This window comes from Tauraco erythrolophus, chromosome 2 (assembly GCF_009769465.1).
Source record: "Tauraco erythrolophus isolate bTauEry1 chromosome 2, bTauEry1.pri, whole genome shotgun sequence".
NCBI lineage: Eukaryota > Metazoa > Chordata > Aves > Musophagiformes > Musophagidae > Tauraco > Tauraco erythrolophus.
Window position 1 is genome coordinate 56,324,599 of NC_141466.1, and position 24,120 is coordinate 56,348,718.

At 37.5% G+C, this 24,120-nt stretch overlaps 1 protein-coding gene across 1 annotated transcript in view; it reads right to left on the reverse strand.

Moving 5' to 3' along the window:
• Positions 1–3,666: 3,666 nt before the first annotated feature.
• Positions 3,667–24,120, reverse strand: part of NOL10 (nucleolar protein 10) — a 55,786-nt gene continuing 35,332 nt past the window's right edge. The window contains exons 14-21 of the mRNA XM_086608385.1: positions 18,137–18,263; positions 16,413–16,492; positions 16,166–16,264; positions 15,454–15,543; positions 13,514–13,687; positions 12,864–13,111; positions 7,399–7,501; positions 3,667–4,056 (exon numbers count right to left, since the gene is read on the reverse strand). Coding sequence (XP_086464511.1) covers positions 3,937–4,056; positions 7,399–7,501; positions 12,864–13,111; positions 13,514–13,687; positions 15,454–15,543; positions 16,166–16,264; positions 16,413–16,492; positions 18,137–18,263 — 1,041 coding nt within the window. The 3' untranslated portion in view covers positions 3,667–3,936. The remainder of the gene's footprint in view (positions 4,057–7,398; positions 7,502–12,863; positions 13,112–13,513; positions 13,688–15,453; positions 15,544–16,165; positions 16,265–16,412; positions 16,493–18,136; positions 18,264–24,120) is intronic.

Consider the following 24,120-nt stretch of genomic DNA (forward strand, 5'->3'; position numbering starts at 1 on the left):
CACACATGAAACAATCTACAAGGCTATGGCATCTGGTCACTCTTACCTTAGAGTACGAATCTTCAATGTCAAAAAGGAACCCTGCAGCTGCTGAGCTTCTAGGAATGGCAATACTGGATCAATACTGATTCTTGAAGTATGGAAAATGAAGTACTGTTGACTGAAAACTGGTTGATGTAACCAGGCTGATACCTAAGAAACACCTGCTTCAGTTGCATTATGAAGTTAATTGGTTACGATGACATTGCATTAATATGTCAGCTTCTACCGAAGCTCCAAAATCTTCCCCCAAATAGCTGTTCAAGGACATTAACTTGTTTTACCAATCTCAAGAACCTAAACAGGCTTCCTGCCAGGTCCCTAAGCGGGACCTTATGGCTCTGCTACTGCTTTCCACCCTGCCAAGGGTTTGGTTGTCTGTGCTGAAAGCCAGCTCTGGTAACAGTATGGCCAAACAACTGGGGACCAGACTGCTACGAGCAGTGAGATGTGTGAGAAGGAGCTCTGAAGAGCCTTGCCAGAGGCCTCCTCCTGTTCTGCTTGAGAGCCGCATCACCCTCGGTGCTCACCTAAGCCATGGCGCAGGCGTGCCCATGCCTGTCCGAGCACCTCACAGATCCCAACCTGCCCGCTTGACCTTGGACCTGCCTTGTCGTTACGGACTGTCCATCTGGTCTGTTGGTTGAACCTCACTGCTGCCATCCTACTGCTCCTCTTGTTTGGTCGCTGTAGGACTGCACCTCCTGTCAGGGAGGTCAATGCCCCTGCCTGCCTTGTCACCCCGAGCTCCCAGCTTGCCTTCCCTCACCGAGCTGCCCACTCCTGCTGCTCCCCAATACCTCAAAAACAAAGGCTTGCGAGGAAACGTCATTCCTATTTCACAAAAAAATTCTTGGGCTTGAAAGCCTGTCAGACAGTTTGGCATGGCCCACCAGCTATAGCTCGTCTGTGTTCCAGCACTGGGCACCCTGAACGGTCATGCCTCACTGTTCGCAAAACGCAAACATAACCTCTCCTGACTCAAGTGATCAACATCAAAAGATTAATTCTCTCTGGTCCTTCCAAATCTACACCAGCCACGGGTTACCAAGTGGAGCACGAATTCAGCCACAGCTAAGATGGAGACTGCACAGAGCTTTGCCTCTTCTTCACCTTACACAAACGCCCTATCCCACCACCATCTCGTGCCAGCTCTGAGCAACCCAGTGCACAAACGAAGAAACTGTTGAAGGAAGAACCGTTCACATGCCAGGTGTTCCTGGGCAAAGACAGGCAGACAAACCTACAACACAGAACAGTCTCCCTCCTTGAAGGCGCACATCACAACTGGTTGTTAGGTATGCCGTGCACGAATATTCAGATTCTTGAGCCAACTCTAATGTTCACAAATGCTATCTGTGACCTCCAGTTTTCTAGAATTATTCTCCAGAATGGCTGGTATCTCTTACTTACACTTTTATCTCTAATTAGCCTTAATGATAGTCACCGTTCTGTCTTTACAGGCACCTCACTGGTTATGTGTGGTATATTTAAGCACAGTTTAAAAATCCCAAATATCCTTTCTGTGAAATATATGGTACGCTAACTACAGTTTGCATGTTCCTCCTCTCTCGCAGTAAAAGTATATTCCTCTAATCATACAGACTCCAACTTAAATACATGATCAGGATTAGCATAATAGTGTACTTTGCTAGTGCAAAAAAAACAAAGCATACACTGACCTAAACCAGTGTCAGTAATGAGAATCTCAAAATAAGAAATAATTTTTAAGCTGAAAGTTAACTATTTTAAACCAGTTCAATACTATCCTGCAGATGAACCAGATTTGTTTTTACTGCTCTTGACAGCCAACCAAATAACTGCTGAAACAAGGATGCCTTAAACCATAAATGCAACTTTAGTTCTTGATCAGACATAATGGGATTTAGGCCTACCACAAGAAGGAACAAACTCCTCTGAATTCCTGTACTTACAGTGCCAGTTCTGTTCACCTAATCCCCACTGCACCCTGTATCAACCAGAATTGTGGCAAGTTTCCACCATCAATCTTTCCACGTTCAGTATAGGCACATATGTGAAGCAGACGCACCTGAATTGCATGCAGGTAATTTCTAAGAGATAACACAACACTCCAGGGGAAACACGTTGCACTAGTACAAACTTTAACTTGTTGTTGCACTTGGATTTCAGAGGCTTCAATCTTATCAAATGACAAGATTCCAAAAAGAGGGACATACCCTGGAGCAACCACAACTGCATTACATTTTCTCAGCGGCTAAAGAGAAGTAATAATGGTACTCCTTGATACATAGCATGGGTGAGACTGACACCGGAACACTGGATAGTTCTGTGTTAAATAGAAAGCACGAGAAGCTTATGGAGAATGCACAAATTTGACAGGAAAAGGTAAAAAACAGGTTTTGAGAGACTCATCCTTTAGTTAAATGCAAGGACAGAGAGGTGATGATTACAATACATGTTTTAAAGATTAAAATACCAGGTGCAAAAGGTATTTCTAAACTAAAAGAAACAACATAATTAAAAACAGAAGCAAGGAATTAAACCAAGTAAAATTAAATCAGGGAGAAGAAAATAAATTTAACCAGGTGACTGATTATTCTACCAGCTAAAAATAAAAAAAAAAAAAAAAAAAAAAAGAAAGCATCAGGCTGTGAGAAACCAAGATTTTTACTGAAATAACTGCAAAAAATCTACAGTAAATACTATCCAGGAGACCTGACCAGATTAATAACCTCTCTGGTTTATACAGCAAAACAGTTAAGAACCTCCAAGTCTCTTAAAAAGATTTACAGTGACGGGGAGATTCACCGATTCTTGTTGGATTCAAAGTTTCTTGGATTTAGCAAAAAGACAGTTTATAAAGTCTTTTAAAAAGCAATAAACAAAGCTGCTTTTGGATCAAAGATAAAAATTAATTTCTTTGCTTAAGCAGTGAACTACTTATGTGAATGATGGCCTCATAAGTTAAAAACCAAGAAGACATGCTGTATCCTGGTTAGCAACAAGCATTCTGTTGGGAATCAAAAAGAAAACATAGAAAAGAAACAATCATTTCCTTAATGTAGGTTCTAGTTTCTTAACTTATTTAACTAAACTAACTTTTTGAACAATAGGAGGCTACTGGCATGGCCTTAATGTGCTTGTTATGTGAACACATACCACTTGATTTATGTTGAACCACGGCTGGCTTACCAAAACATATTAAACATGGTCCTAAGAATTCCAAGCAAAGGCAATATTCACAAAGTTTAACTTAGTAAGACTATCCTTCTGAGATTTCCCTTTGTACATCGGTGTGGCAAGAGAGGTTTCCTTATAGAGTGACTCAGAGGAACCTAAATCAGGCATTCTCAATTGCCCTCATGATGACCATTTGTACCTCCTCCTGGCTACTCAGGTAATCCAGGAATATAAAGTCAAAGTCAGTTTTTGAAAAACACAATTGTGTGTCATCCTTCAAGAATTATAAAAGAAAAATTCCGTGTGCCCTTGTAAAGATAAGCTTTTAGACAAAATAACTTACCCTTGATCTTCTATCTAAGCAGTCACAAATAAAGATTTCAGAAAGGAAAATCCCAAAGCTCTTAAATAAAAGACAGGCAGCCTCGTTGTATACATAAATTCTTATATAGAAAACATCAAGGGTTACACAACAACCAGTTGCTGGTGATTTCTGCACAAATACAATTCACACTGGAATTTATAACACACCATACCCGTAGTGTCCTTTGGTCAATACTTTTACTTTCATAAACTTTACAATAATTAACACAGGGTTTAGCAAGTTCTGGTTTTTGTGCTCATCAATCAATTAAAATACAAATACATTGGTACTGTGTCCCAATTTGAAAAAGTCCCCTTTTCAAATAAAAAATTAGATAAAAGAAGTTTCTTAAAAAACCAACATAAAATAAATCAACGAAACAGTCGTCCTCTTCCACGTTTGCTCTTGAGATGACTAGCAGAACGCCTAAGAGCTTTCCTCTCTTGACGATGTTGTTTCTCAGCTTCTTGCTGCTTCTTTTGCTGCTCTGACTGGAATATTGAAACAAAAATAGAGTCAGGTTCTTGTAAACTTACATATCACCTCATTGTTGAAGTGTCTATACATCAAGTCACAATACCATTACAAAAATCTGGAAATGTTCCTGTAAATGGTCCCATGCTATCTTGTCTTATACTGCACCTGTTGATTCTGGGTATCCCTAGGCATTATCATTCCAAGTAATTCAGAGCAAACATTTAAGACAAAGATATAAAAAAACTGTGAATAAGGTCATGTATTTCAGATGAAAACCAATGTCTAACAATAGACTGTAAAGTTACACTCCAGAATTGATGGTTTAATGCCCTGAAGAAGGTTGAGCACAATTTGAGGCTATTTAGTATCTGCTTTGGTTAACTAGTGTTATCACATTTAACATTTGCACAAATACATTTTGGTAAGACAGAACAATTAGTTAAATTTGCTAAAACATATAGGTTTTCAGAAAAGTGTTCTTGTAAGTTCTTGAAAATGTTTGATATGCCATATGCAATTCTAGAAGGGCTTTCCACATGAAAATAATTTAAAATCTATGCTCCTGTGGCACATGCTCTATTAATGTTTTTCCCCTTCATCAAAGGGTTTCATTTACACACTACATAGATGAAATGGCTCTTACAGCCATAAACTACTATTTTCTTTGGAAGGCTTGTCTTCAAACTAAGCATAAACTGGAACTAGCAGACTTGAACTAGCCAAGCTCAGGCAACTGTCCATGCTACAAAATACTCCAGCAACTACAGCGATTTCAACAGCAGCACAGGGTAAGCGCATTAACAGTGTGACAGAATTACTGGATATGCAGCTGTATCCCCACTGCACCTAATTCTGTAATCACCTTCATTCATACATCAGCCCATCTCTTCCTGAATCTCCCACTGAAGTACCATATAAACTTGAGCTAGAGATTTGCATACATAGACAACATTTTGGCTGAGGTGAGATATGAACCAATTTACCAAATTAGACAGTAAGCCCAGACCAGTATCATGGTAAGAAAAGCTAGTGGTCTTCAGACTTTGTTGAAATTATATTGACTCCTGTTTCTACTGCAAGTAGGGAAACAAGAAACCCACTATGTGAAAATATAAGTAGTTTCCCTCGGTCTCCAGACTTTGTCTGAAACAGTCTTGAGAAATTTTACTTAATATAATGTTGACTGCTACCGCTAGCATACTGAAATTGAATGATCTTGATTTGCATTTGAAGTTTAGTGTTTTTTGTTGTTTTTTTTTTTTTTTTTTAAAAAAGTTCTCTATACCTCCCTAGTAGGGTAAGCACTTCGGTATTTTAGAAAACCTGCTATTTTGTTGTATCTATTTGCTATGATAAAGCATGTCGAAACTGAGAAACGGAATGCCACACTGTAGGAACCATACTAAAATCCCCTGAAAACTAAACTGTGAAATACCAATGACAAACAATTTCATTGCTAGATCTGTCAGCAGTTGCTAGGCTTCTGGGAGGCTGCTAACATACCACAACTGTAGTAATCAAGTTCAGTTTCAATTCCACTGACTTACAAGGTTGAGTGATACCAATCCCATGGAAGCCCAGTCCTCTCCCCCACTAAATCATTCTACCTGCCCCTAAATACACCTGCACTTCAAGGAAAGGGCATCACAAAGCAGAAACGGATTATCAGAGTAACACTAAAATCCCTTTTTTGGCTCGCCAACTTCATCTCTTCATCCTCTGAAAATAAGCGTCAAGACACAGGATGCTGCATAGTGTGACTTCTTCCTAGCTCTCCCTGCTCCATTCCCTGGGACTTCAGAATATATATACAGGGTCTGTTTATTTGAGAGAAGATTTGTAAGTCGTATTTTGCCATTCCGTTGATAGGAGAGAAGATCTCCACTGCAGATGCATTATTTTTCTTCTAATTAGACTTCTAAAAATCTTTTCAATGCAAGTGAGCACGACATACATATTTCAATAAAGCAACATCAATTAACAGTCAGGAAAAGAGTTCATATATGTTAGCAGCAACCTAATTTAAAAAAACTCAAAGCCATAGTATATCTGATGGAATCAAGTAAAAGTGGCGTCTGAACCACTGCCATATCTGTTGTCTTCCACCTTACTCCCAAAGCTTCACAAAACTGTTAGCAAAAGGTGATAGTTCATTGCTAGCCACCGCTTTGGAGAAATCTTGTGGCTTTGTGCATTCTAAGTTAAAGCTCCTGTAAAAAAGACTGTGCTCTCGAAGCCCTGCAAAGCCCACTTAATTAGCTGCAAAGCACTAACGTATCAGTTACAGTAGTTGGTAAAATCCCCAGAATGGCTATCCTACACAGCACTGCAGAGGAATCTGTGACTTATCCCACAGTCAACACATTTTAAATTCCAGCAATACGGGAATCAAAAGCAGATGAAAAAGGACATGTGCAAACAGACAACAATCCGGTAAAACAAGTAAGGCAGAAATAGTACAATAAATTTGGTTATGTAAATTTTTTTTTTAAGCATATCCAATGCGACAATCAAGTAACTACTTAGCCATCCTTGTGACAGCAGTTTTACCAGTGAGAATAATATTCGACTTCTGGTAAGGAGAAATGTATTATAGCAAAGAGGCTTACTTGAGGAAAACCAGTTTTAACTTAAGTACATTTTGTCAGCTCAAGCATCAATTAATATGGGTCTTCAGCTTTCATCACGCATCCTTTCCTCAGCTCTAAAGCAAATTTCTAGAAAAAAAAAATCCCTAAGTGTTCTACAGCAGTAGCAGATGCACACAGGCACTTAACTCTGCCCACACTATAAAGTAATCACCTGAGATCTACACAATTCCTTAGGATGGGAAATAAAAACCCTTTGGAAAAGGCAGACAGGCAGCAGTCGACTATACGCTTCAAATGCAATTTGGCAAGTAGAACAGGACCAGAGCTCATTCTAGTGATCTGTGTTACACAGGTCAACAACAAAGGTGGTTCGGAGCTCTGCTATTTTCATGCCGAGACCTAGCGGCACTATCAACGAAGAGGGAGCATCCTGATTGCAGACCAAGATCTGATCGGTCCTGGCACAGAAGTCGGGTAAGGTCACAAGCTTCTGATTGTACGTCTGCAAATCAACTATTAAAAGATGGAAGCCAGTATTTTCCACCGGAACACAAGATTTTATGAGCGCTGCCTGTTATAAGGGTATAAACACACAGAGCACTACCGGAGGCTTTCATTCTCTTGGCAAGGAGCAGAAGAGAAGAGTTGGCAGCATATAAAGAAATGAAGAGGGACATTTGTTTGACGGTTTTAAAGTTCCTGTTCTTTCATGCAAAAACTAAAGTTACTTGTGTATTATCTTAAAAAATTATATATATAGCTCACCTTCTTTAATTTGAATGTTGCCTGTTTGCTGCCTACTGTGGTATCAGACACATTAAGCGTGCCAAGTTTTTCTTCAAGCTTTAAACGATCTCCAAGAGTTTTCCTGCAGAGAATAATTAACATTAGTCCCTATTCTTGCCATCTTTTTACTATAATAAAGGCTGATAATAGCGTCAAAACTAATTTCAATTTCTCTGAAACCTTGAAATGCCGTAACTCTAAAAAATAAACATTCAGTAAACAGAAGAGAAACACAAATTCAAATCATTCCCTCCAGATACTGCTTTCAGTAGAAACATTTTTAAAATTTATGTAAAGTTCATTGTTTCTTCTGCTAAAAAGCAACAAGCCTCTAGTTGAGAAAGAAACCACACCCTTCTATTGCTGTAGTTTTTTACAAAATCTTAGAACAAGTCAGGAATATTCAGCTGCAGTAATAGACATATACACAAATAAAAAAAATTAAGGCTAGATATATCAGTTTTCTTGAAATCTTATCATTTCTGAATTGGAGACTTTTGAGGCAAGGAAATAATCTTGACTATATATCAGAATGAATTCGTCACTGAATGAATCACTTCACTGATAGAGGCAAACTACTTCATCCAAATACAAATGACTCTTCGGACACTTCGCCCGCAACAGTCTAATGCAAACAGTTTTCTAAACAAAGAATGCAAACAAGCCAGTGTGATAAATAAGACAGATCCTGATCCCAGAAGGAACACCACGTGAGCATATCCCTTCAAGCGTATGGTGCTCTCAGCTAGTTTCTGTAAGTGAGCTGGTATAGAGACTGTCCCTCGGGCGCTGAACTCTGGCATTTCTATGGAGGAGGAGGAGGCAGCTGCTGTGGCAGAAAACAATACTGCTTTCAGCTCTCCTCCACTGCAAGTTAATGCCCCTACAAAAGCAAGACACATGGATGTGCCCCAGTTGCTCCAGGTTGTGAGCTGATATTTAACAGCACCCTTGCTGACTTCAGTAAGCTGGGATGTGAACTGGAGCAGCTCAGAAGCACAAATACACGTCGTTCCCGCAGAGGCTCCAGCGCAGGGGCGAGGCGCTGGCTGCAGCCAGCCTCCCTAAAGGCACCTGTGAGTCCTACCACGGCTCATCCTTCTTCCATAATGTGGGTCCTACGAGTAGGTGGTGTCACCTGAGAATACGACATGGCCTGTTCGATCAGACACACTGACTCTGCGATGTGCTCAGAAACATTCGCCTAACTGTCCACGAAATTAGTTTCTGCAATTTGCGATGCTGCTATTAGTGTCTTCTTAGATCTCTCTTAAGAGGGTTAAGAGACGTTTTTTGAACAAGTTTTGAAGTGGAAAATAAGTCATCATAAAAATACAGACGATTAGCAGCCAAAGTCAATGGCATTTGCCACGGATGAAGGGCTCATGGATTGTGGCCTGTCCATGAAGTCTCTGAAGTCTGCTGAATTTTGGTTAATGAGCCATTTTATATAACAAAGACTTTCCAGATTAACAACGAAAAATTACTGTCAAGAATTACTTTATTTCTCATGAATAGGTACTTTGATTGTATTTTTTTCTGTAGTATATTTTTCATTGAGTACATGTAAAAACTTGTTCCATCTGTGTGAATCGGGAAGACAAGCTAAGCCTTAGAGCTAACTATGGCAAAAGATCAGTCACCCACATCGTGGTGGGATTTCTACATTCAAGTGAAGTTCCATTTTCTCCCCTTTGAAAGTGAACTGGAGAAATATGGCTACTACCCAGCAATTATTTAGCATGACTGCCTAGATACTGCTTCTGTCAGGAGAAAAATTAAAATGAGGAGATATTAGCAAAACGCTGTGGGGTTGCAATTTTACTGAATAATTGCAGGTATGGCTGTATTTATCTGAAAATGTGCAGACCTCAAATGATAGTGAATTGCACACACTGATACACAAACACAACAGCTGGGTTTTGTTTGTTGTTCCTTTTTAAATAATCCTCAATAAATTGATTCAAAGGATACACTAACAGTGTTACTAAAAGCAACTTCCCTGCCCTACAGTAAAAACCAACCAACCAAACAAATTGCCCAGGCACTTCTTTTTTTCTCGTCCTTATAAAGAGAGCAGTTTTTCAGGACTTTTCCTGTTGGTTTACTTTAGCAACATCTACAAATGTCAACTATGATTTTGCTGGCTTTTGTTGACTTTCTTGGCCACCTCTGAAGATACATACGTTGTCATACTTTATAAAGTATGATTACTGTAGTTGTTAATTTTGACACGCTCTAACTTCAATAACAAAGGGACATCAAAGAAAATCAAGAGAGCTCTTAGCACATTGATAAAAACCCTCTCCCTTTATGGATTCCTTTTAAGTTACTATGTAAGGAATTTATGCAGTAAGTAAACAAAGTAAAACTTTGTATCTTTGGGAATATTGTAGAACCACAGAATGGTTTGGGTTGAAAGGGACCTCAAAGATCACCTAGTTCCAACCTCCCTGCCATGGGCGGCGGGTTTTCCTGTGTAGGTATAAGAGCGCAAAAGGGGAAAACGAAATGCAGACTGATTTGAGACAAGGTGTTTTTTACAACCATGAGTAAATTTTGCAGCTTCTCTGCACGAAGAAATGCATAGATTGTTGGTCTATGAAGAAATTTATAGTACGCACCACTGCTTTAGAAGTTGGGCTTGGAGCCGTGCTGAGTCAGGAACATGTCAAAAGAAACACCCAGTTTTATATAAGTCATAAACTGTTTCCTCAGGTAGAACATTATACGATTAGAGAAAAAAAGAACACCTAACCATTAAGTGCCTAGTGAAGGTATTAAGGTACTTAATTATATTGGTCACAGACGATCATTCCATAACTTGGATAAATCAAATCAAAGACAAACATGCCAGCCTCACCAGATTGTACATGCCACTACAGTCTTCCCAATTTTTAGTACCTTACTTGAATTAATTATTTTTATGCTGACTACTTATCACTGAATAAGGCTAGCAGAAAACATATTAGTGGTATTTTCTTCATAAGATTCTAATATGTAAAAATGCTTATTAACCAAACAAGTTAGCTCAGAACACTGATTAAGTCACTATGACTACAAAATTCTACCAGCTATACATTATAAGAAACAGGTATCAGCTGTTAATTTTTAAATTTCTTCTAAGAATTTGAGGAATATCAAACTCCCTACTAAGAACAATGCTTGGATGAGCACAAATGGGATAAGTGAGTACAAAGCTAGTAGCTTAGACAAAAATAAAAAAAATCACGAAAAGACAATTCAATGACAGCAACTCAGAAAAATGTGAAGGATGTAAAGCTATCACATTCATTTTTTTTGTCATCCTATTCTATCTTCAGTTTTCTCTTTTTTTTTTAACATTTTACATTACATCCCATCTGCACACCTACCACACAGAGGGTGTCTAACCTAAGCCGCCATAATTATGTATCACACCTTGTAAAATATTCTGCAGAGAGTTAGCAGCAAATCTTAAGACAGATTCTCTCTTCCCTAAGAGCAGTCTTTTAAGTGTCTTTCTATGGTTTATCTCATCACTTATATTCCCCCATCCACTGGACAGGTCTGTGGTATTTGCTTTCATATTTCCAGACCTGAAGCAATGATTTTTCTTGTTCTACATACCAGATGAAATAATTTACTTTGTCCTGTGTAACTCTGTACTAATTTTTTCTTGATGTTTCTCTTCTTACACTGGTCTTGTCTTATTTACTTAACTTTCAGTATCCTTGTTTACATTTAAACCCTCGGTGTTTTGAACAAAATGAAACCTTAATACTTTGAGTGTCCTTGAGAATTTCCTTTAGAGGTCAGCAGCTGAATTTGTGTAAAAGAACAGCATGTGAGTAAGCTGCAGCCATGCTGCCTTTTAGGGAAGCGTTTTGATGGCAATGAGAATACAGTACCATTTGACCACTGTCTCAGGCTCTTTTCAAGTCACTTGCCAATATGACTATAAATCCAAGTAAAATGTGAAAAATATCCTTAACCTACAACACTCTGTCAGTGTCCACAGTGGATTTTCTCCTGATAAAAAAGAAAAGCTGACAAAAGTAAAAAGTTGCTTCATCTTCTGGAAGAAAAAAAGAAAGAAAAAAAAAATCAAAAAAGTTGATGGAGAAATCTAAGAAAGTTAGAGTCCAGAATGAATGGGTATATCCAATATAAAGAACAAAGAAAAATCCCTGTGTAAAAACATTTGTTGATTAAAAAGAGCTACGGAAAACATGGGAGTCACTTCTGCAGAACTGCTATAAAACCCAATAAAAAATACTACTTCTATTTAAAGAGGTCTTACAAGTACAACATGGAAATCATAGACCAGTAGTCTACTGCAGAAATACTGTCTCAGTAATACTTAAAGATCATTTTACATGATAATTCCAGTTAAAAACTTGCATATTTAAGGGACAGGATGAATTTTTATCAAAGGTTTCTTTACGTATCTCCAGAAAATTTCCATCATGAAGCAAGTAAGTTGTAGAGGCAGTAATTAGTGACATACAGAAACAGTCCCATTATATATATTATTCACTTCCTTTTCTTTCACTGTATCATTTTATTCTAAGTAAAAACATAATGGCCATTATGAGATTCATCTAGCCTAGCAACTTGTTTCCAACATTAGTCAAAATTCTACTCTCCATCCAGTGTGCTGCAAGAACTTTGAAGCTATTGTCTTTCAAGGTTTGAAAATTAGCATCTGCACTCCAAATAACAGGTTATTAAATCTCACCTTCTGAAGAGCTCAGCTCACCTCTGAAAAAAAAAAATCAGCTAGATTTGCTGACATTAAGCACCTCAAAGCCAAGTCCTATAGTTTGATGTGCTCTTTATACAGTACCCAGTTACTTTAGTTGATCATCGATTTAAAGAAACCCAAATTAAAAAAACAAAACCAAAAAAAACCCACCCCAAGTCTGATGTTTTGTATTGCAAAAAGAAAAACAGAAATAGTGAGATAAGGACAGCATAGTTTTTTGAAAGTTTCTAGATGCCACAGAAACACCCAGACAAAACAATTTTTCTTTAATCACCTTGATCCTAACCCCAAAATAGCAACTAGTCATGCAGTATTCTACATCCTTTTGGAGGGTCAGATGAAAAACATCCAGACTGTCAACCTCATACTAACACTGGTGGAGAAATATAAGCAGTCTCACAGGCATCAGTGCTGTTATTCGTGAGAGTAGCAGTTCACCAACTCTGAGTAAAGCCCCAAATCTGGCTCAGAATATTAATCTCTTGCTCATCTCATTTGTGTTGTCTCTCTGCCATACTTTAAATGCTGTATTTTTTAACTACAAAACAAAGCTTTCAACAACTATGTTATATCCCTGATCGCCAGATGTGGCTTTCCTAGTAAGTGCTTCCAAGTCAAAAAGCCACTGGCCTGCATTGTAGAGAAATACTTGAGAATCGTCCACCCCCAGCTATTAAATTAGGAACATTAGTCTTACTTCATTAATTTTTGTTTTTTAGCAGAGTCTTTGAAGCTTCTGAATTCCTCTCCTTCTTTAATCTCAAAAAACTGAGGTTTCAGTAATGTTTGCTGATCCTCCTTGACCCTTTCCTGCCGCTTTACTTTTTCCTCTTGGCGTAGAAGCTTGCGCTGTTTCCTGACCTCTTCAACCCAGCCTTTTTCATCATCTGAACTCTCAGAACTTTCTGCATCACTTGCTTTTCCTTCTGGTTCTTCCTCCTCTTCCTGCAGACAAAAATAGTACAAAATAAGAAATCATCAACAAATTTTCTTTTCAAACTATTCCTGCAATTAGAGTACATGACAGCTTTTACATAGATACAGTTGAAGGAAACTAATGTTTGAGCAAAAGGAGTAACAGCAAATGAAGCAGAAGATATATTATAAAATTGTTTCCACCAACATATTTTATGTTTTTCAAACATATATTTATGTAGACACAATATTGTTCATATCTAAAAAACTAGGATAACATTATAAATTACATTTAATTATTGTAGCTGATAAGACATTCTTGCATTGCCTCCATCTTTCTTTCTTTCTAGGGTGAAAAATATGAATGCTTGACACAAAAGAAAAAAAAAAAAAACTATAAATTTTTCTTAATCCAAATGGAAAATATTTTACCTGTTCTTGCGCTTCCAGTTCCTCTAGCATCTTTAGTTTCCTCTTTCTTTTCTCACTTATTTTAGAAACAAGTGGGTTAAGCAGCCTAAATTCTTCACTCTGCTCATCCACCTGGAAATCTGGATTCTCAAACATGACCTTAAAACGATCATCTTTGAGAAGGCTAGGCAGATTCTGCAAAAGAAGCAAAGCATGAGTGAGTTATAAAATTCTGAAATAGACACTGGTAAAGTAACACCTTTTTAATTAAACAAAACTCTAAAACAAGCATGTGAAATGCCAGTTGTTTTATCCTTCCAGGTCACATAAAATCAAGATTTATGCTTATTATATTTTATTACTTTCACAAAGATCAAACAAATATCATTCTAAGCTACCTGTAAGCAAGACAGGTTTTTTTATGCACACTGTAGACACCATAAATACACAATTACTAATATTTTTGAATTAATGTTTTTCATACATTCAGCCAGCTAGTCTGGAGACATGTTGATATCTATTGACTAATGAGCAGTACCTCCAAGGCAAATACCCTGCCTGACTGGAATGATTCTACAAGATGTACAACAAATTATCAGGGTAAACATGTCTTTCTGCAATGTTACCACTGTTTTACTGTAAATACATAAAAGTAAGTGTTTCTATACATCTTATAACAGTTTTTCTTCACTGTCCTCACACACAGAATGGAAAAAGCAGTTTCATTCATGTCAATGTAAAATGAACTCAGTGTAAGTTATGCTACTGTTGAATTAGGAACAGTTCAAGCTACAATTTCAGTTTATGTGAATACCTGTTGTCGTCACTTTAAAATTACTGAATGCATAGCTTTTTATTATAAAAAGCTGATCTTTCAACATTGCCAAACTTATACTAGCACATTCATCCCACTGCAGCATTAAATCTTCATTGTTAATTAAGAAGGGGGGGGGGGGGAGGGTGCACGGCGGGGAGGAGAGACACAGAAAACAACAAGCATAAACTGCAAGTACAGAAACTGTTGCAAATGTGCACAGCCAAAAATTAAATCCCAAAGCCTAAAATATATTGCTCTTCATAAGACTCTAATGCCGTTTCAGGAAAATAACCAGAACACGCATTTTTTGTACACGCTTTTTAGCCGACTTAACACAGTCCACACGTACTCCTAGACAAATCAGCCCCCATTTATTGAACTCATGTTTCCATCGTAACACTGGCTTAGACAGTCTGCATTTAAGGCTTTACCACCACCTGCCTTTTCAGTAGTTCATGCTTCCTACTAACTGTAACACAGAGGATTTCATTAGACGCCACATAAAGCTAATGCCTGCCCTTCATGAACGCTATATTCCTGTGAGAAAGAGCACCTATGAAGTGTGACCTACAGAAAGCACCCCCTCCCCACCAGATAGTTAAACATTAACTTATTTTTTCCTTTAGACTTCACTTAGGCTAAAAGTAGATTATTTTCAACATCAGGAAGAAGTCCCGTTGCGTAAGAGCAAATAATTTTGGCTATTTTATAAAATGTAGTTAACTGTGTACACAAAGAAAGGCAGTTGCATCTTCAGTTTTACAGATAACATCTATCTTGTCGTGGTTGCCACCAAAATACCAATAAATGCAAACAACAGTTTTTTTCTGAACAACTTTGGTATTGACTCTGCATTTAGCTACCTTCTAGAGTCCTACGAAGCTCGTATCATCTTCACAGTGAGTATTTAATCATTTTAAGCTTTAATTTACTACATGGCTTTTGTGGTGCTGCAGCTACAGTGAAGTCCACCTTAAAGCCTCCTACTAGAATGAATTATTTATGAAAAACAGAAACAGTGGAATTTTGAATCTTTTTAGCCAGATAACAAAAAAAAACCCAACCCAACAACAACAAAATCAATACTGTAAGCATTACTATTTCTGTGCTCCCAGTCAGAGAATTGTCCAAAACTAAAACTCACCTTCTGCTTCCTTTTTCTAGCAACCTGTTGCTCTTCTCCTTCTTCTTCCATCAGTTTCAGTGCAAGCTCTTTATTGACTTTTGGAAGTTTCTAAAGAAAAGAAAGCAATCATTCAGTAAATCACTCTTTTACATATGCAAAAACCTACATGTTTTACATTCATAAGTGTGGTGAAGAGAGAATTCTTACTCATTCTTATAATTGTTGCTGAAAAACTCCTTGACTGGTTCCAAGCATTTCTAGGTACTAGTAAGCACTTGGAGAAAATTTAAGTAGATCTTCTGTATTGTTTTTTCCTTGTCATGCATCAGCTTTAGTACTTTAAAAGCAATTATTTCTTCTTGTATGTTGAGCAAATTCAATCTAGAAAGCTACTAGTTACAAACACAATACTATTTTTATATCTCTCTTTCCAGAGCATTATATCTTAATAGCTTCAGCAACTTAGTTTAATGACAGAAGTAGAAACTGCAAGTTTTACCAGTGGGTTACCCACTCAAGTAACAAATGCGAAGAGAGTCTTTCTCATCTGTAGGAATCATACGCATGGAAATTTTACAGTTCCATTCCAAAAGTTCTATAAATTACTTTGTGTCTCTGATGATAAACAGAATCAAATCCTAAGTCATTACATCTCTGAGATACACTTAAGAATGTATTACTCTTTATGAATAGTTTTCTCAGAAGTATACTCATTGTTTACAGGATTTACCTTTAGTTGAACTCTCTGTGCACGTGTTTCTTCTATCTTCTGCCTTATCCTCTCTCTTCGGTATTCTTCATAGGCAAAGGGGTTGGCCATCATTTTTGCCTTTGAACAAACAGGAGGAAGTAAATGAAAACATCAGTAATACAGGACACAGTCTGTCATTTGGAGAAAGAAAAAAAACCCAAAGAAACAACAACAAAAAACCAACATATATTTTATTGTTAAAAATTACAAGATCAGCCTTATTTACCTTATGATAAAGTCTTATGTCCATGAAAAAGCCGTGCATATATGCTCTCAGCAATGATGATCCAATGAGATGAGCAAGGCCTGGGAAAAAAGTTACAGAAGATTTCAAAGAGCTTTCATATATAAAGAACTACTGTTCCAAGCTAGCCACTTCACTTACCCAATTCACGACAAACAAGCACCGCCAACACAACACATCAATCTAACAGTCACATCCATTACGTCAAGACTACGTAAAATTGCAAAAAAAAAAAGGTTTGCCTGCAAGAAATTTGAGATTCTTCAGAGCAACAAAATAATTTTTTCTTGTCATAATACATGTTACTGTGCACTTTTTAAAAGCGCCCACATGCACTATGGTCCACAAAAATTTACAAAGAAAAATTTGAGATTATTTTTTTGAAAGTTCACAGATGTTTGACAATCGCTTTTTTAGTGTAGTATAGAGATGTTTTTAATTAAAGAGTTTTGCCTTGGGTCACTATCTTTGAAGAATCAACATGTTGAAAAAAATACAGTACCACATCAGGTCATAAAACTGTCACCCTAGGCGCTAATCTAAGTAAGAATGAAAATACTTAAGAGTTCTCTGATTTTCCTTCCATGTATCTTCACAAAATTCCAAGAATGAGAAAAGGAAAAGCTTTTAATAGTGAAATAGCTGCAATAGCATCTATAGACCCCAAATCTTTAGAAATTAAGGATTAACAAACAACTTCTAGAACTAAATGGCAAAAAAAAAGTGAGAAACTTGCTGTGCGTCTCAGAAAGCAAAGCTGTCTCTAAAAATTTTTTTAACTGTTTCCAGGAAACCATCTTCCTGTATATTCCAAAATGAGAATACACCAGATAATGGCTAGTAATACAAAGTAACCCTGACATAGGAAATACAAAATATCCCTTAAGCTGGTTCTTCATTTGAAAGCTTGCATTTATGGGGAAATTAATTTGACTAAGTTATAGTGAATTTAAAGCAGAATAAGTATTCCAAGTCAAGTCTCTGTGTAGATAATACTACATTGCCTTATTCCCTTATGATTGGGATGGGGGTCTGCCGGCTACATTCAGACCACCTGCTCTAGAACTGCAGGTGCTTTGGATGACCTCCTCCTTATACGGCCTCCTGCCAGCCAAAACCCAACTCCCATATTCAGAGGTAAATTAATTAAACTGGAGCAAAACATTGCAATCAAAACATGTAACAGACAGAAAAAGGACTCTCTACCTTGGGAGAAGCATGCTTACCTTCTCTACTATCTAATTTTCAGCATTCCAATTCCTTGAAACTGTGTTTCTATTAGCCCTAAAATTATTCGCATTTTCTGGAAATTACTACATTCACATAGGGTAGCCTTTGGCAGATTTTGTGCTATTTGAGCACCTCAAAAATATTTTGAAAACTGAATCAACTTCTCTTCCTATGCCTTCCATTTAGTGTTTGAAAGCACACACAACAGATTCCTAGGCATATTAAATCAACAAATATCAATCATTTTCTTGGGATAAAAATCTGAGAAACAAAACTATCTAGTGTTGCACTGGTTGGGAACCAAAGAACATAAAGCCCTAAGTCTGTTATATTAATAACAAAGAAACTGGAGGAAACTACTGCCAGTGAATTTCTAACAGTCCTTATGCATCACATCAGAATCACAAAACTTACATGTGCAAATGATCAAAAACTGAACAAAGAAGTCAGCTAAAGAGGATATTCAACTGTTTTACCTAAATTTTCAAGGTCTTTTCTGGTAACGAATTTGTAATCATCATAAACTGTGCTCTCCGGATTCTCTTCCAGTTCTTCGGTCAAGTTGTCTAAAAAGGAACACCATTTTGGGGCAGGTCCTAAAACCTGTGGATATTATAGGAAATTATAACATTGTATATTCTTACAGAAAAAAACCCTAAAGTTAGGCTCTCGGCTACTGTGCTGAAATGGAATAATAAAGGAATTCCTCTGAAATCAAACAGACTTCAAGAACTACAGCAGTTAGAGAACACAATTAAACGTATTGCTTGCATTACCAATAAGGAGTATTACAGATTATGAAAGTGTTATTTTCATTTATGTAATTTATTTGAGACAAACCATCCAGAGTTTTCAAGTTGAACTGTTTCAAGTGGTCTCAGTCTGACTGATTAATTTATTAAAAGCTCAGAGCCAAACATTACAGATAAAATTATGAACTAATGGCACTAGATGGCACCTACTTTGTAAAGTATTGTTGGATCTTGAACTCATTAGGTGAACTACACCATCATGTTAAATCCTATTCTGCCCTGTTTATTTTCATTAGAACACCACAGGTATATTTCATGTATTTTTATTCAAGGATAAACCCAGACTGTATGAATGAATATTGGGAAATATTTAAAAACTTGCATATTTCCACCATGAGGCAAAAGATTTATTTCAACAATATTACGTTGCACTATCAATGCACTTTTCCATATAAGCTTCCTCCAATTTCCCAAGTTAACAGTTAACTCCCTTCACTTTTCCCTCCCGCTGTTCTGATTGAAATTCCTCTCTATCCTCGTGCATGCAGCCATACTCAACTGTTCCAGTACTATTATTTTAGGTGAGTTAGCTGAATGGAAAAATCCAACACTATGTTTTTCTCTCTAGAGCAAATCAGCTGACATTTTAGAACGTAAAGCAGCCATGTAACTCCTAGAGTGGGACTTTTGATGAGACTTCTGATTTGTTTGCTAAAAATTCACATTAACAACTCCGCAGTCCATATGACCAGATGAATGGTTGTGATTCAACAACGTTTTGAGATCCTATTTTATTATGAAAACAAGTAGAAGTGATTTTATATATATAATACACATATAGTTTGTTTTAACATGGTAATGTGGTAACAGTATGAGACAATGCTGTTCATTTAAAGTGTGTTACTACTCATTCAAAAGTCTTGTTTTGAAGACAACTATACACAAAAAATTGTAAAATTGTATTCTACACCATAATATTCTACTAATATTCTAGACTGTAACACTCCAGACAACAACGCTGAATTCTAGACCGCTATTGTCTCTGTATGATTTATCTTTGTAAGATTTCAGCCCTAGCTGAGAACCATAACATGCCAAATGAAAACCTTCACTTTTTTTACAGTGCTGTATATTTTATTCCAATTAGTAAGAGCTTCCAAGGAAAGACCTAAGATGTCACTAAGAGGAAAGACTTTACCTACCTAATGAATTAACCAAATCCTCGTGTCTGCTCCAGTAATACTCAGCTTAAACACAATACTACATTCAGGTTGATTTCTTGCCAACATTGCAGAAGATTTTGTCTCCATTCAGGTTTTAAATTTTTCAGTTATTTCTCCCAAATACACTTTTTCAAATCTAAATGTCAAGCTTTTATATTAATAAGAAAGCAGCTTAGATACATTAAATGTACCACTGCTTTTCATGCCATTCAAGAAATCAGTTATCTGTGCTTCATTACCAGACCATCAGTGCATGACTGGGGTGGAGGAACCTTCTCTAAAGTTTACCTACAGTTTTGTTTTGGATGAAATTGTTTGTCCTTATAAAAAATAAGTAGCTTACTAACCAAAATTTCTCTTGTAATAAAATTTAAGTACAAGTTTCTCTGCTGAAGATTATTAGAAATGAGATTAGAGAATCCTTGACTCACGTCCATTCTCATTAAATAAAAAGTTCCCCTTCATTCCATCTTGCTGACTCATCATGTAAAGATCTCTATCACTTCAACAAACCTTTTTCATCACTTCCATGTCTACAACACTATCTGCTCAAGCCTTACAAAGCGCACATTACTCATTAGAACTCGGGCCGCTCCAACCAGTTAGGGTAATCCCCCGAAGGGAACTTGACTGGTGTAAATCTTTAAACAAATAACTAAAGCAGAAGTGTCACAAATAAGGCAAAACAGTTTATCTGCTCTTCAGCTGTAGCTCCGCTCACTGTTCCAAGTATCCCTGTACTCAAAACCTGATACGAGAGTAAAACTTTTCATGGCGCATAATCTGTGCCATAAAACACAAAGTCAAAAGACCCAAGTACTCAGTATAATCTGTGGAATGAGTTGGATGACCAGATCATAGAAAACAAGGGGGGGGAAATGAGATAATTAGCGGAAAAAAGCAGGGGCAGAATACCAGGAAAAAATAGAAAGTCCAACTATTATTCAAATTTCACATGTAAACTGACAAAAAGGAAAATCCTACAGAGATGTCTGTGTATGTTTCATTGCCTTATTTCCCTCTCTCCCACCCTACTGAAACCACTTGTCTACCTATTCTAGGACACCATAAGGTGCTTTGTTTTCTATATTAAAATAGAACATTTTTCAAAGCTTAGGAAGAAACTTAAAAATAGAAAAGGCAAACAATACCAGCCACAATAACAAAAACATAAACAAGATGTTTATGCAACAGTAATTCTTCACAGAGTTTAACTGCCACTGCATTTTAACTGCAGAGTTCAACGCTCCTCTGTCACCCACTGTCAACCAACAGACATCCCAGGATGGTGCCAAGAGTGCTCTGAAATGGCAGCTCTGCCATTCCTCTGCCCAGGTACAAACACAACAGTCCAGAGGGCTGGTCTGCACTGGGCCACCAACGACAAGGCGAACAGGTGAAACCTGTTTGTTCACCCCCAGCTCACGGGTTTGTGTAGAGCAGGCGCGCGGCAGCACAGGTGGGAGCCCTTGGCACCCCTCAGAGCTCCTGCCACCCAGCACTGGCACCACCTCAGCCCGGTGCACAGTGCCCACCAAAACCCGCAAAACAGCCACGAAGCTGGGGAGGTTGTGTAGTCTAATTAATATACTTGTCAATTTAGATTGAGAACGTACAATTCTACCATATTTAAGGGAGAAAAATGCACTGGAATTCACAGCAAGAATAAGGAAATGTTTCTGAGGTAGGTAATCGCATGCAACTAAACCGGCAGGTCTCATCTTTACAATATTCATGATATATCAAATAGGTTTCCCTGCAAGTTTTAGAAAAGTTGCATACAGCTAATGGGAAAATGATTATTAAATTAGTGTACATCTACATTTGGCTTTTACTCCAATATTTCTTAGGATAGGAAAACCAGACATCATCACCAAGTGATCGAACCGGTATTTTTGCTATTTCATCATTCTCCTATTTTCAGTAGGATAACCACTGTTGAGACAACTTTAACCAATTGCTGGTGAAAGTCGAGAAGATTGCCTTTGGAAATACTTTTGCCTATCAACAAAGGAGCCCCATCTGTGGGCTGGGTCCCGCTGGCAGTGAGCTGGGTGGGCTGATCCCTGCTCCCCTCCCCTCCCAGCACTCTTGTCCCTAGCCGACTCAAAACAGCAACCATGAGGTGATTGAAATGCAGTTATCCCACATCGTGTCCCACCACTGTGTTGCAAGACAGGGTGGTGGCTGGGACACGCCAGGCAGGAGATGAGGAGCAGCCAGGGAGCATGGCCCTCTCCTCCCCACAGCCGGACGTACCACAGGAGGCTTCCCACTGCCATACACAGGTAATACAGACATCTTGCCATCGCCTTTTGTGTCTTATATCAAGTCACAACACGTAAAAATCTGGACTTTACAATTATTTGTATCGTGCCATCTAATGCCAAATATTTGTTGGTACACATTAGAACGTCTCTTTTTTTTTTAAAGAGAAAACACAAAATATGATGAGTAATCTAGCATCCAACCAAGCGGAGGTGATGAGTGCAAGGCCAAACTGTTCAAGAAAAGGAAGATAAAAATGTTCACAGAAAAATATTTTTCAAATTTTGTAAAATAAATTCAAACAACAGAGTTCTTTGTATTCTATTTTACAAGATGTATATCTTAATAGTCTTGTAGCACCACAAATCTTACGTGGTACAGCTCTGCAATGTGCTGCACTTACGGCCATGCCTAATTCTTCAGCACTTCTGTAGAAAATATCATCCTGTTACCATTCTGTAATTCCCCTGAAATTAATGAACCCTAGGACAGAGTAGGTATTATTCCCAACCCACAACAGAATATTCCTTATCTTCCATCTGGAACACCAGACAGCACTTGTACAATTTAAATGTCACTCAACAATTTGACAGACGGCTCTGCAGAGCCCTTAGAGCCACAGAAAAACTGGGTCTAATCCTAACTAGTACTAAACACGCTCAACAACTTAAAAGAAGCCCAGGATGTGTAGAAGCTTGAGTCAGATGTCATGAGATTTAAATTAAATGACTTTGAATGCACATACAGGTGAGTACTGTTAAGTATCTGTGTGAAGGTTTCAGGGACCAATTCCACATGCGTAAACTGAACAGTTGCTCTTTTCTTCTCAGGGAGGCAAAACAGGTTCCAAAATCTATTTTTCAGGATAATAAATAGTAAGTCTCTGGAAGATTTCATACAAGGCAGTGATAAACCATTCAGCTGTAAATAAGATGTCAAAATATATTAAGACTCAAGCAGCAGAAACTCCTTCCAACGTTCACTGGTGTATTTTAGCAATCAAAAACACACAAAATGTTCACAGATAGCATAAATCGGATTAGAAAATCATTTGCAAAGAATTTGCAAAGTTTAAACTGCCTGAAATCCATCTAGAAGACTAACATAATGTACGTGGACATCATTTAATAAAACACTTGAAGAGGTTCTGGAAAGCAGAAGTATTAGCTGACACAGCTGTACAAGACAGCAACGTGCAGTTTCACAGAAACTTCACAGTTTCACAAAAATTAACAATGTAATGGTGTATCATGCCATACCAAATACAGTTCATAACAATTAAGTATAAAATAGATCATATTACTGTTGTTTCATAATGTATTTTAAAAGTAAAACTTTCTTTCAAAAATCTTCAAATTGATTTGTTGTAGTGTCTCCTATGGATTTTAGTTAAGACTGTAAAACCTTCACCAGGTAGCAAAAACGTACAATTATTGTTAAATCATCCATTGTGATCCTATTTGAACAATGTTGACTAGCTATGAAAATAGTACATTTTTAAAGATTTCAGCAGAGCTCTGGGTACACTGTATTGTGCAAAATTACTAGTCAGGATGAGAATTTTAATCCTGTAAGGCATAGGAACCGGGTAATAAGAAACAGTTTATGCTGAAAAGGGAATTATTGCACAGAAAGCAGGTTACAACTGAAGCTCAAGGATTGTCCTATTAAATACTTTCCTTAACGACTGCCACATACAGTAGGAAAACACCACTAAAATCTACTGATGTCACAAAAAAAACCCTGTCAAAATCTCTCAAGGAAAAAGAACCACCTTGAAAGCTAGAATGCTGGAAATTGGATGAAATGTATAGCAAATCACTGTCAGCTGTAAGGAACAGAATAGGAAAAAATGATACTATCTGATCACAAGACAATAAAATAGTCATCTAAGGCCACTGTATTAGTATAGGATAGGAATAATGACTCAGTGTACATCTTGTACAACTCCAGGCAATAATGTTCAGGATACCTGAATGCAAACTGTAGCAAGTACAGTGAAAGGCTGCTAGGATGATTTCTGAAGCAGTAATGCTTGCACAAGAATAAATACATACCAAGGTATCACAGTGACACAGTAAACTAGAAAAGTCAGCTAAGCATCAGAGGAACGTGACTCTTGAATAGCCTTTTAATAGAGATAAAGAGGAAGAAACAAGCGACTAATTGTCAGATAAAATCTGACATATTCATGGAAAAGATTATACAATCTGTTTG